At 60.6% G+C, this 13,971-nt stretch overlaps 1 protein-coding gene across 2 annotated transcripts in view; it reads right to left on the reverse strand.

The window, feature by feature from the left end:
* GLT1D1 (glycosyltransferase 1 domain containing 1) overlaps positions 1 to 13,188 on the reverse strand; it is a 58,631-nt gene extending 45,443 nt beyond the window's left edge. For both annotated transcript variants that reach the window (XM_062182302.1, XM_062182301.1), the window contains exons 1-3: positions 13,100 to 13,188; positions 5,500 to 5,648; positions 1,882 to 1,987 (exon numbers count right to left, since the gene is read on the reverse strand). In XM_062182302.1, the coding sequence (XP_062038286.1) occupies positions 1,882 to 1,987; positions 5,500 to 5,648; positions 13,100 to 13,167 (323 nt within the window). In that variant the 5' untranslated portion in view covers positions 13,168 to 13,188. The remainder of the gene's footprint in view (positions 1 to 1,881; positions 1,988 to 5,499; positions 5,649 to 13,099) is intronic.
* Positions 13,189 to 13,971: the final 783 nt, after the last annotated feature.

Here is a 13,971-nt window from a genome sequence, read left to right on the forward strand (position 1 = left end):
GCTAAGCCACCCGCATCCCGCATCCCGCATCGGAGGCCCCGGTTCAGTCCTGTTTCCGTTCCCAGGCCCAGCTTCCTGCTGGCAAACACGGGCGGCAGCAGTGACGCCTCAGTCGCTGGCCCCTGCCACGCACAGGGAGACCTGGATGGAGCTCTCAGCTCCCGTATCGGGGATGAACCAGTGAGTAGAAGATTTCTCTCTGTCTCCCTCTGTCTCTGCCTCTCACACCGAAAAAAATTAAGAATGGTCTTTAACTTTAATATTTAGTATTGCCAAATACCTATAAGCCAAAAAGCTGATGCTAAAACAGCTTGAATATTATACTACACAGGAAAAAAGTTCAACAACCTAAAAAGTGTTCAAAATATACCTTGCAGGAAACATGTGACTATTTAAAAGTATCTGATTAAAATCGAAGCACTCATTATAACGCCAGACAAAGTCCACGCTCTGTCTGATGCGAGAATGTGCCAGGTAGTGCCAGACGAGAAACCTATGTTCAGGCAGCCTTCCTGCCCACGGAACCCATCCATAATCCCCCAAATAAAGTCAACATTTGTTTTCATAACAATGCAGTGAGTAACACGAGCGATAACCCTCCAAGATGGATTCGTTCAATATCGTCCCCAGTAAGCAGAATTATTTTCCTTGTATCAGACGGTGCATCACAAACTACACAAATCTAAGCTGACACACGCTGGAGAGCGCAAGAACACCGAGAAATCCTGCAGTGACCCCTTTAGCGGCAAACCCCAAGCGTGCGAAGAGCTTCACTGTGCCACACACACACACGTGAACACACGTGAACACACATGCACTCCTGTGTGCACACATGTGCTTCCACAAGTCGCAATGCCACATTCACCCTCAGGAAGTGAAGTCCTCCGGAAGAGCCAGGGTGCCGGCGGGTGGTGACGCCCACTGCCCACCGCCCCCTCCCCGGCCCGGTCCTGAGGGCACACGCCTGGCGACACGCTACAAAGCACAGCAGACTCCGGGTCCTGTCCCCGTTAGGGGTCAGGAAGGGCAGGTCATACAGACTTGAAGAAGCTGGGACGGCGATCCACAAGCCACGGGAATCCGTGGTTGGTGACGGCCCGGGCTACAGTCAATTGCCTGCTTTGTCCTTGAGTTGAAATGACACCGGGTGGCGAGCGCTTGCTCTCACACAAGTGCGACAGTCGCCTGGGGGCGGGGCACACGGCACAGGCCCCCCACCTTGCTGTGGAGCCCGGAAACCTGCGATTTCCTCTCAGCCTGTCCGCAGGAAAGAGCCTTGCTCGGGGTTCACACGTGAGTCTGCTTCTTCCAGGTTCGCTTGAACGTGGACGCGATCGTGCAGGACGCCTGTCACAGGTGTCACTAATTCTCATTGTGACATTTGTTACAGAACGCAAATGGAGAGGTTTTATTTTTCTGCTCCCTGGGGGTGGAGGATGACTGATTTTCTGTGTGTGCTCCATCCCGTACTAGAAACACGTGGCGGCCCCACCGCCCACAGCGAATGCCCTGTCCCAAAGACCCGCAGCGACGCCACACACAGCACACAGAGCTGCCCGTTCCTGGGGAGGCTGGAGCCATGCCCAGAACAGCCGACCAGGCAGACCTGAGGCAAACCAGACCCCAGTCCAGCACTCAGGAGGCTGGCACTGGCCAGGGTCACTGGCTTCTAGACGGCAGCCACTGTGTCTCTTCGAAATGCGCTTGCAACACCCACTGCCCATGCAGACAGGTGCGGCATCGCCACGCCTGCCCATGGCAAAGCCAAGCGAAAGGAAGGCGTTGGGGCCCCTGGCACCGCGTGGCACCCGGCCGCTCCCCAGCCCCCCTCTCCCGCGGACGCCTCCCGTCCAGCCCTGGAGAAGTCGCCGTGAGCGGTACCTGGCCTCCTCGAGGACACGGCCCATGACTCTGCTCTTCTCTTCCTGGTTGGCATCTTCGTTCAAGTCAGTTCCTCCAAAGATGATTCCGAAAGGGACTCGGTGACCTGCAACAGGACAGCCACGGAGCAGGATTTAGCAGGGGGCCCCCTCGCCAAACGGCCCCAACCGCGACATAAAACCGAAGCTCCCGGAGGAGCGCAGACCGGCTGCTTGGTGGTTTGTTCTGTTCTGCCGGCTCTCCCGAGCAGCGGCACCGGCATCACCATGGACACAACGCTGGGGGCGACCCAGGAGGTACCAATAGAAAAGGGCACCCCAGATTCAGCCCTATGGCTCGGCCACGGCAGCAGGCACCGTGCCAGCCAGGAACCAGGTGGGGCCGTGAGCGGCACACACGACCCCAACGTCTCCAAGGAAGAGCTGGTGGGGGAAGGGGGCACAGCTGTGATGTAGAAAAGAAACGACAGAGATCTGCCTACGGAACTCACGGTGCAGGGGCTGCGTGGGGTGCAGCAGGTTAAGCCAGCGCTTGCAACGCCAGCGTCCCACATCGAAGCGCTGCGCCGAGTCCTGGCTGCTCCGCTGATCCAGGCCCTGCTAATGCACCTTGCGGAAGATGGCCCCAGCACTCGGGCCCCTGCACCCACGTGGAAGACCTGGATGGAGTCCCCGGCTCCTGGCTCCAGAATGTGAGGCCTGAACTAACAGATGGACGACCTCTCTGTCTCTGTCTCTCTTTTGCTCTGCTGCTCTGCCTTCCAAATAAATAAATAAATCTTTCAAAACTAAACTTACGGTGCACCCATCGAATGAAAGATGACGCTCAACTTAAAGCCAGGCCGGGCAGCTGGGAGCTGAGTTGGTTCGGAGAAGACCCTCACCGTGGGGGCAGCAATGCTCCTCACCGACAACAGCTCTGAAGCTTCCCCAGGCTACGCTACCCAAGCCTGTGCTTTCAAAGATAATCTCTAGGAACAGGGGCTGCCAACGTACGGGAGACGACCAGGAGGAGCAGCGAACATGGAAACGGACCTGCTCAGGGTGGCGCTGCTTCAGTGCTAGGCATTTGTTAGACGGAGCCACACAGCTCCTCCCGGGCCAGGTGTGCTGTGGAGTTAACCCTGAAGGACTTGGTGTTCCTTTGAAACAGAGGTCAAGAACGGTAACTTAGGGCCGGCGCTCTGGCACAGCGGGTAAAGACGCCGCCTGCAGTGCCAGCATCCCATATAGGTGCCGGTTCGAGTCCCAGCTGCTCCTCTTCCGATCCAGCTCTTTCCTAGGCCTGAGAAGGCAGTACAAGATGGCCCAAGTCCTTGGGTCCTTGCACCCACATGGGAGACCCAGAAGATGCTCCAGGCTCCTGGCTTTGGCCTGGCCCAGTCCCAGCTGTTGTGGCCATTTGGGGAGTGAACCAGAGGAGAGAAGATCTCCCTTTCTCTCCCCCCGACCCTTCTCTGTGTCTCTGCCTTTCAAATAAATAATTTTTTTTAAAAAGACAGAAAGAAACATAGCAAATCCTGTGTCTACCCTGGGATCCCATTCCTAAGATCTCTCAGCACATGTAAGCAAAACATTTCAAAACTCCAGAAACTTCTGAAATCTGAAACACGTCTGGTCCTAGGATTTTATACAAGGGATCATCCACCTGTGCCACTCCGGAGTTCAAAAGGAGAAGGTGCACATAGCTGTGCAGTTGTGGGAAGATCCCAAAGCCACGTGATGAAATATACAGAATGGGGCCAGCAAGGCAGCACAGTGCATCCCACGTGAGCGCCGGTTCGAGTCCTGGCTGCTCCACTTCTGATCCAGCTTCTTGCCAGTGTACCCGGGGAGGCAGCAGATGACTCACCAAGTGCCGGGCCCCTGCTACCCACGTGGGAGACTCGGATGGCGTCCCGGTCCCCTGGCTTCAGCCTGGCCCAGCCCTAGCTGTTGCATCCACTTGGGGAGTGAACCAGCGAATGAAAATATCTGTCTGTCTCCATCTCACATCAATTTTAAAGCAAGATGCATCTCATGATCCAAACTCCCCATGCCGAGTGCTGATCGGCCCGGACGGCTCCAGCAGCCAGCAGTGACCTTCTGAGAATTCCTGCTGAGTGACAGGAGGGTGTGAGGTCGGCCCAGCCTCTGGGATAGCCTCGGACTCTGCCTGTGCCCCAGCACAGTGCAGACACGCTCGGAAGACCCGCGGTGCATGTGTGCGGGACACGACAGAATGCTTTCTTGTCGTTATCGCCAAAACAAGGCAGCACTGCAGCCGTTTACACACATGACCGTTTACACACGTGACCGTTTACACACGTGACCGTTTACACACGCGTGCTTTTCCAGGCGGGACAGGTGGCCCAGGCGTGATGGGGAGGACCTGGGAGGGGCAGCACCGGCTCCAGGCTGCTTCAGAGAAGGCTCCTGAGCACCTGCGGGTTTCGGGGTCCCACACCCATCCCCCACGGACACTGGGGGGATCACGGGGAGCATGCTTCCCGGGGGTGCTGTTAGGGTGCTAAAAGCTAGAGTGAGCACGCGTGTTTGAAGCCTTCCCACTTTGTCCTGGTTTAAGGGAAGGGAAGGAGGCCGCACAAACGTGTGCGTGGGTGCATGTGGCAGGCGGACTCCTCGTAGTCACACTCCGTGTGCACACGCATGCACACAGACACACAGTGAGCAGTGCTGCTCGTGTGGCCCACGGCTGCTGAGGAATCAGTGCCGTGGGAGTTCCAAGGCCGCTCATAATAGACAAAGTGGCCCCTGGTTTCCTCTGTCTTGGGGCACCTCCCTGGGGGAAGTCGGCCACCACCCTTGACTGACGCGTACCGAGGGCTCCTGCCCCTGGCTGAGTGGTGGGGCATCGGGTCCCCTGCAGCCGTCCCCGCGAGGTGACCACAGCCCCGGGAGGCCCTGAGCAGGGCTCTGGCTTAGCCACTCCAGGAGCGGCTGCAACCCCACAGGTGCTGCTGGACGCTGCACGTGTTCAGGTGTGAGCACCTGAGTGCCCGATGCTTGGTTCTGCCGTAACATAACCAACACCGCGCGGGTGAGACACTTGTGGGAGAAGCAGACGGTAACTGTGGCCACTCCAGGGATGAGAAATGAGGCAGTGAGACCGGGAGGTTCACTTTGCTTTTTAAAATTTATTAATTTATTTGAAATGCAGAGAGAGAGAGAGAGAAGAGAGAGGTCTTCCATCTGCTGGTTCACTCCCCAAATAGCTGAAATGGCCAGGGCTAGGGCCGGGCTAGGCCGAAGCCCAGAGCCAGGAACTCCATCCAGGTCTCCCACGTGGGTGTAGGGGCCCAGAGACTTGGGCCATCCTCTGCTGCTTTCCCAGGCCACAGCAGGGAGCTGGATTGGAAGTGGAGCAGCCGGGACTCTAAGCAATGCTCACAGGGGCTGCCGGCACCATAGGCAGTGGCTTTATCGGCTACACCACAATGCCAGTCCCAGATGCTCCTCCTAACAGGAAAAACAGCTCCAGGGCACGGCCCCGTCCACCTGCACCCTCTGCACAGCACAGGAAGAAACGCAGACCAGGGAGGTCGCTGTGCTCTCCCACTTCTGAGCCACCACGGCGAGTGCATTCCTGGCTGGGGGGGGGGGGGGGGGGGGGCGTTACCTTGCAGGAGTCGGCCGCCCCTGTACAGGTGGAGCGCCAGCGCCGCCTCCACGTTCTCGGCCATGATGAGGTCGGCGACGTCAGCCGGGCTCTCAAAGTCAAAGGCGTCTCTGAGAACGCAGACGTGGCCCGCGGCCTCCAGGTGGTCCCTGCGTCAGACAACAGAGAGAGGGACAGATGAGAGGAGTGCAGACCACGAAGGGCACGCGCCTCCCCACGGCCATGGCTGTGTCCGCTCCCCTGACGACGCCCACTCACGGGGCTGCAAGGGCCCTGCTGGCGTCCACTCCCCCCAGAGGCCCCGAGGGTGTGGATGTCATGGGTGGGGCCCTGGGGAGGGGAGCAGCACCTGCATCCTCACATGGAGTCCTGCATTTGAATCCCCAGAGGAGACCAGAAGACGCACACAGGTGCACGCCCGCTCTCCCACCACGCACCCGACCTGGGCCCTCAGACCTCCAGAACCCTCAGCTCGATGAGCCTGTTTTTTCTTTCTTTTCTTTTTTTAAAATAAAGATTTATTTATTTATTTATTTATTTATTTATTTATTTATTTGAGAGGCAAAGTTACAGAGAGGAGGAGGGGGAGAGAGAGGGAGAGAGAGAGAGAGCACGGTTCCATTCACTGGTTCACTCCCCAAATGGCTATAATGGCCAGAGCTGGGTGGTTCCAAAGCCAAGAGCCAAGAGCTTCTTCCTGGTCCCCACGTGAGTGCAGGGGCCCAAGGACTTGGGCCGTCTTCCCCTGCTTTCCCAGACCATTAGCAGAGAGCTGGATCAGAAGTGGAGCAACCGGACTTGAACCAGTGCCCATACGGGATGCCAGTGCTGCAGGTGGAGGCTTAACCTACTATGCCACAGTGCCAGCCCCAGCCTCAGGCATTTCATCACGGTAGCAAAGAGCAGGTGTTGGGTTCCTGGTGGGGCCGAGGGCCCTCTGCATACACACGGCCCCATCTCCTGCTGGGTGGATGATGGCTTTTCCTTTTCATGGTGTGAATCCAGTACACAATAAGGCAACATCACTTTGCAAATAGAGAACCACTAAGGTGCAGGGACCAAAGGTCGTGTTGACACACTTGTGCTCCTCGAGCTTGCCCAGCTCGCAGCCAATCCCATCCCGTCACCACGGGTCAGGCACACGGCTCCTCTGCCCCCACACCCACTTCCTGTGCAAACCCCCGGGGCCTCCCGGCCACCAGAACAGAACGGGGTCTGCGGGCCACCCAGCCGTCGTTCATCCAAGCCCGAGAAATCCACCGTGGGAGAACGAGAGCCGGCGTGCTTCTGAGCCAGGAGAATGACGGCCGTCCCATCCTCTCAGGGCCGCAGAAGTGTGTGGACAGACGGAACGCAGCCCGGATTCTGCGGGAGAGCCCGTTCTCGGGAGTCAGGACTCTCGCAGGAGCCACACGGGAGCAGGCAGGCGGCGGCAGGCGGCCCGGAACCGGCTGTTCTTGATCTGCTGCGCCGGTTTTAAACAGCACTCGGCACCAGCTTCAGGATCTGAACAGCTGGGGGTGTGGCTCCTGTGAATTCCTCAAACACCTGGCAGCTGCTCTCAGCCTAACCCTCAGTCAAGGAAAAATCCAGTTCCACCCGATGCCCACAAACCACCGCTTCCGTTCTACTTCGTTTCCACCGAAATCCGGGAAAGAGCGCTTCTCCAAAAGCTGCAGCAACCCGAACACTGCTGTGGCGCCTCCCGGCTGGCCCTGACGCCAGGCCCGGCGCTCACCTGCCTGCCCGGCCCAGCTCCGGCTCTCCGCGGCTGACCTCCGAGAATCTGCACAAACCACAGCATGCAAGAGCACATGGAACACGGCCAGCAGCAGCGACGGACCGCGTCCCCTGCCGTGTGCCCCACGTGGTCCTGATGCGGGGATAGGACTCCCGCGAGCCTGTGGCCGCCTCACCTGACCGGGCCCGCACCTGCTGGGCAGCTCAGCCTCCGCTGGGGGAGCGGGGACCTGTCTGCTGACCGGGGGACGCCGGTCCTGTTGGACTCTGAAGAGTACTTCAGGAATTTCCCTGGTTAAAACAAAACAACGCCAGCCTTGTGGAGATCCTGGTCCTCGCGTGAAAGCCCCAGCCAACTCCTGGGGCCCAGCTGAGTGAGGGCAACCGGAGGGCAGCCGCCGCCCCCTTACCTATCTGGGGACGAGGTGAGTGACGGCAACCAGTGTGCATTACCCTCGGGTCCCTCTCTCTGCAAACGCCTCGGAGATCGGCAGAGCGTGCGTGCCTCTTTCTCTGTGAAGGCAGAGTTACAGAGAGGGGGAGAGACAGGGAGACAGATCTTCCTTCTGCCGGTTCACTCCCCAAATGGCAGCAATGACCAGGGCTGGGCCAGGCAGAAGCCAGGAGCCTCTTCCAGGCCTCCCACGTGAGTGCAGGGTCCAAGCACTTGGGCCATCTTCCGCTCCTTTCCCAGGTGCATTAGCAGGGAGCTGGATGGGAAGTAGAGCAGCCGGGACCCCAACCAAGGCTCTGATATAGGATGCCGGCATCCCAGGCTGTAGCTTAACCACTGCACCACGACGTCAGCCCCAACGTACGTGCCTTTTTAATGGAATTCCAGCCCTTGAGAGATGACCATCACGCAATCACTCTTTTGGGGGCAGCAGGCTAAGCTTCCGCCTGCGGCACTGGCACCCCATATGGGCACTGGTTCATGTCCCAGCTGCTCCTCTTTCGATCCAGCTCTCTGTTATGGCCTGGGAAAGCAGTGGAGGATGCCCCAAGTCCTTGGGCCCCTGCACCCATGTGGGAGACCCGGAAGAAGCTCCTGGCTCCTGGCTTCGGTCTGGCCAAGCTCCGACCGTTGAGGCCATCTGGGGAGTGAACCAGCAGATGGAAGACCTCTCCTCAACTGTCCCTTTCTCTGTCTGTAACTCTGCCTCTCAAAGAAATAAAATGTTTAAAAGACATCACTCTTTTTTCAAAAAATACCAAGATGCAGTGGCACAGCGTGCAGACAGAAGCACCTGCCGAGGTCACATCAGTGGGAGCTGAACTGGAAGAGGGAGGGGAAAGCCGCGGCCAGCTGTCCGGCGAGCAGAGCGAAGGCCCCGGCAGGCCTGGTCTGCTGGTCCTCGGGCAGGCAGTGCTGGAGGGGCGCCCAGGGCGCGGGGCCGGGCAGCTCAGTAGTGCACACACCACTGCTTCCAGGCCTCCCTCAGAGACACGGGGGTCCCGTCCAGACCCCCGCATAAAGCAAACCTTGCAACGCCACCGTTTCCCAACGTGTACGGGAGCTATGCTCGCACGACAGTGTCCAGCCGTGGCACCAGGGCTGAGAAAAGCACAGTTTTCTTGCTAAAAGATGCGACCACCGCACTGTTGGAAAAGCGGTGCTGACAGACTGCTGGCCGCAGGGCTCACAGAGTCCCGACGTGGGAGGACATGCTGTCTGCCCGCGTGTGCCTTCCATAGACACGCGTGATGCTACCGCACACAAACACATGAATGTCTGCTGATACACGTGTGTGTCACGCCCCGCTATGGTCCCCTCAGGTTGGCGTCACAGACCTGGGCACACCTGTGTGAAGCTACTGCACACAATGTATGAAGGTATACTAGATAAATCATGTGTCCGTGTGGACACACGTGTGTGCGTCACAGACCCGGCTTCCGGGGGTCCCGGGGACGCATTAGCAGAGTGCGCTGTGCCTGCTCCCTCGGGCTCGGCCCAGGGGGCTGCAGGGCACAGCGGGCGGCCTGCGCGGCGCAGGCTCCTTCTACCACAGTGGTGGTGGCCGCACTATTTTATGGATGCACTAAAATCCCTGGATTGCTCTTTCAAAGGCCAAACTTTATGATCGTGAATTATATCTCTATAAAAAAGTTGTATGGGAAAGAAAATTTATTTCTCAGGGCAGCTTCCCAGGCAGATGAAAGATCTGCCCCCTCCCCCCAGTGACACGGCCAGGCCTCCGCCTCATGGCATCACACCGTGAGCAGACCGCTGCCTCCTGCACTACAATGCCGGAACCTTCCAGGCTCCGCGGAACCGTGCTGCAATTCTAGAACCTTCCAGGCTCCGCGGAACTGTGCTGCGATTCTAGAACCTTCCAGGCTCCGCGGAACTGTGCTGCAATTCTAGAACCTTCCAGGCTCCGCGGAACTGTGCTGCAATTCTAGGACCTTCCAGGCTCTGTATCTGTGCTCATACTTGTCTTCTGTACTACAATTCTAGAATGTTCCAGGCTCTGTATCTGTGCTCACACCTGCCTCCTGCACAATTCTAGAACCTTCCAGGCTCCGTGGAACTGGGTGCTCATGTCTGCAGACTGCTCAAAATTCTAGACCCTTCCAGGCTCTGTGGAACTGTGCTCCCGTCTGCTTTCTAAGCTAGAATGCTGGAACCTTCTTCCCTGTAGCTCTGGGCTGATGTGCAGGAGCACCTGTGCCTGCCCGGCACCTGCCCGGCACTTTGCCCGTTGGAGAGGCCCAGCAGACGTGTGCTGCAGGGGGCCTGGCTCACTCGCAACACCCCCTCCCACGAAGGGAAAATGAGAACTCCCACACTCCAGCCTGGGAACGAGAGCCTCTGGGCGGGGAAGGGAGGGCGCAGGGGACACGCGGCTCCAGGACGCCCAACACCTGTCACGCTTCCCATCCACACACACTTCCCACGCTGCGTCCCTGAGTGGGCAAAAGACAACAGCCTCCTCCCACCACACACAGCCTGGCTCCACCCGGCTGAGTCGCAGCACTTCCAATGCCCACGCTCCTGTCTGCACACGGAACTGACCCTCGGAGTCCACCCCAGGGCTGAGGAAGCCTGGATCCCGGTCCCGCTCCCTCTCCCCGTGGCCGTCTTCACGGCCCCCGTGCCCCGCGGGAGCTCTGCAGACACCGCCCTCGAGCTGCAGCTCAGGGACCCGGAGTGCCTGACGGTCTGATTTAGAGCAGGGCTCAGGAGACCTCGCCGGAAGCACCCATGGGTTTGTGGGACGCATGTGGGACCTGGGTGCTAACTGCTCCATCTGCCATCCTTGTAAGGAGAAAGCAGCTCCCACAATGCATCGGCGAAAGGGCACAGGCGCTGGTGCCAGGACAGCTCTGCTGACGAAGCCGTGGGGGCTGCATTCAAGCCCCAGGAGTCGTCGCCTCCCATTCAGAACAACGTCTCAGGCACAGCCACTGCCTGCAGTGCCGGCATCCTTTGTGGGCACCCGTTTGATTCCCGGCTGCACCACCTCTGGTCCAGCTCCCTGCCGGTGCACCTGGGAAAAGAAGCAGAAGACGGCCCAAGTACCTGGGCTCCTGCACCCACGAAGGAGACCTGGAGAAAGCTCCCGGTGCCTGGCAGGTGCAGCCATTCGGGGAGTGCACCAGCAGATGAAAGATCTCTCTCTCTCTCTCTCTCTCTCTCTCTCTCTCTGGCTTTAAAGGTAACAAAGATGCGCGTATGCTCCACCAATCAACCCATTTGCAGAGAGAAGGACCCCAGGCTAACGCAGACAGGTTGGGTCATCTCCTCTCATCCCCAGATGGTGAGAGGGCGGCTGCTCCCCAGGTGCCCTCGCTCAGCCAGGCCTGGGGAGTTGTTTGAGCTTGCACGCAAGGACTTTGATCTTCTGGCTTCGGCCTGGCCCAGCCCTGGCTGCCATGGCCTTCTGGGGAGTGAACCCACTTGACTCTCCCTTTCTCTCTGTAACTCTTTCAAGTGAATAAATAAATTAAAAGAAAAAGAAAGAGTCTTGAGGCTTCTGGGAGCAGCCTCCCGCACTGCGTGCCTGGCACAGACGACGGCACGAGGCCCCACGGCGGACGGCAGGCCGCCTGCGCCCTGTTCACAGCCAGGACTGTGCGATGTGCTTTCTTCCACAGTGAATTACGTCCTGTCCTCCACGTTCCTGACCACACCTTTTCAGGCCTCCAAGCTAAATTTTAACTCTGAAGGGCACGGTTGGAGCTGGTCTGGTTCGATGGACAGTTCAATGAGGAGTAGCAGTTTCTTCTGCTGAAAGTTTACAGTCTCAGGGGATCCAAATCCCCACACACCTCCAGGGCACCCTAGGATGACAGTAACTCAGTCTATCCATGGCCAAGGAGACACAAAGCGTCCCCTACCCACTCCGGGAGCTGCACACAGCCCTCGCCTGGCCCAGAGACGAGCCATCCACAGCCGAGGAGACACAAAGCGTCCCCTACCCACTCCGGGAGCTGCACACAGCCCTCGCCTGGCCCAGAGACGAGCCATCCACAGCCGAGGAGACACAAAGCGCCCGCCACCCACTCCGGGAGCTGCACACAGCCCTCGCCTGTCCCAGAGACGTGGCCTGAGCGGAGAGCCAGTCAGAGCCCCCTGCTGTCCTCCTGTGAGCCTGCCTTTGGCCGTCGCTGAGGGGTGGGAGAGGCCTGGCCCCTTCCTGCCGTGAGCCCTCTGTCTTGCTGGGGCTGCCCCTGTGCACTGTGGGATGTGGAGAAGCATCCCTGGCCTAAACCCACCGCATGTCGGCACCCCAGCTCCAGCGGTGACAACCAGAGGGGCCTCCTTCCTCCTCACACGCCCTCTGCCTCTGTTCCCACTGCAAACAGCTGATCTGGAATGTTCTGCATCGTGAAGACGGCATGACCCTCAACTCCTGCAGGCAAACGCCTCCCACCCTCCCACCTGCCCCTCCTGTCCCTTCCCCAAGATCCACATCTCTCATGAACAGCCCAGGTTTGGGCCCACGCTGGGACATAGCGGGTTAAGCTGCCACCTGCAGAGTCGGCATCCCATATGGGCGCAGGTTCAAATCCCGGCTGCTCCATTTCGGATCTAGCTCTCTGCTAATGTGCCTGGGAAAGCAGTAGACGATGGTCCAAGTGCTTGGGTCCCACCTCCTCCACGCCTGGCCTCCCTGGAGTGTGCCCCAGCCTGGCCCCCTCCCCTCTGAGTGGGGAGACCCCTGATGGGGTCCAGGGGACCTCAGAGCCGCAATCCCCACTCTGGGGCCCCTTTCTGCAGTATCTGTAAGGGACCCAGCCGAGCAGTGGAGCCCGGGCCGCTCATTCCCACGGTGAGGGTCAGGCTGGGAAGCGCCATGGAGCAGGGCAGTTGGCTGGGGACGCAGGCAGGGCTCTGGGCAGCCCCAAGCTCAGGTACAGGTGATGCCCCCACATCCCTCCCGCACCCCCTCTGCTGGGAGCCTGCGCGGCCAGCGGGGACGAGTCCCAGACAAGTAAATAAAGCAGGTCACTGCGGGAAAACGCAAGTGTCGCGAAGGGAAGGCTGGGGAGCAGGCGACAGGGAAGGCGGGGAGGCGGGGGGGGGGGGGGGGGGTAGCGACAGGGGCCCTAAAGGTCCTAGGAGCCTCTGCCAGGAGTCCCCGGGCCGTGCTGCAAGACCTCACCCCGGCAGCCGCCTCCCCGGTTTGTGGGCCACACGCCAGGGCGCCCACGGCGCGGGCAGGCCCGGGAGACCAGCTGCCGCAGCGCCGTGCGCGGCCTCCACCTGCGCCCAGGTGGTCAGGAGGCCCGTTCTCCCCGGGCCGCCGCCCGCGCGCTCCCCGCAGGCCCCGCGCCCCTGCCAGTCCGTTGGCGCGCGCGGCTGCGGGCGGCCCCGGCCGGGCGGGATGCTGGGCCCCGCGCGGCCCGCACCTACCGGACGCGCTGAGCCGTGACGGCGTTGCCCGTGTGCCGCCGCAGCACGGCCAAGAACAGGAGCCGCATGCCGCTGCTGCCGCCGCCGCTCGGGCCATCGACCGCGCCGCCGCCACCGGGGCCGGGGGCGGCGCTGGATCGGTCCCGCCCGCCGCTCCCGGAGGCCGCGCCCGCCGGTTCTGGAGCTGCGGGCGCAGAGCAGGCGCCCGGGGCCAGGGAGGGGAGGGGAGGGGAGAGGAGGGGAGTGGGATGGGGATGGGGAAGGGAGTGAGGAGGGGGCCTACGGAGGGGAGGGGCGGAGAGAGGGGAGGGGAGGGGAGTGGGATGGGGATGTTGGGGGGGGCGTGGGGAGGGGAGGGGGCGTGGGGAGGGGCGCGCGCCGGGCCGCGGAGGCTCGGTTGGCCCAGGCTGTGGCGGGAGCCCGCATCCACTCCCGTGGGGTCTACACCTCTGGGCCCCTCCCATGAGGACCAGGGCAGGGCTTGCAGGGCCTCAGGTGATCCGGTGGGGGTGGGGGTGGGGGTGGGGCAGTCCGCACCAGCAGGAGCCCAGCCTCCCACAGCCCTTGAGGGTACTCTAGGGCCCCAGGCTGAGTAGCGCAAGTAACTGAGGAAGGAAGTGGGTGAGGCCCCGGCGGTGGGGGTGGGGAGGGGACCAGGTGGCCACCGGCAGCAGGGAGGACACGGGAGCTGTCCTGGGCCCCAGACTGCAGGCTGCTGGGGTCCAACACCAGAGCAGGTGCCCCGGCTTCACCCGGACCTGTGGCCTTCATCTCCTCTCACTGGGGAGTCAGGAAGGCAGGTGGAGGGCGGGAGGCTGAGCCGCTGGGCAGGTGGCAGGAGCCCCACACCCAGGAGCTGGCTCTGGGCTGGG

The sequence above is a fragment of the Lepus europaeus genome, chromosome 23, assembly GCF_033115175.1.
Source record: "Lepus europaeus isolate LE1 chromosome 23, mLepTim1.pri, whole genome shotgun sequence".
NCBI lineage: Eukaryota > Metazoa > Chordata > Mammalia > Lagomorpha > Leporidae > Lepus > Lepus europaeus.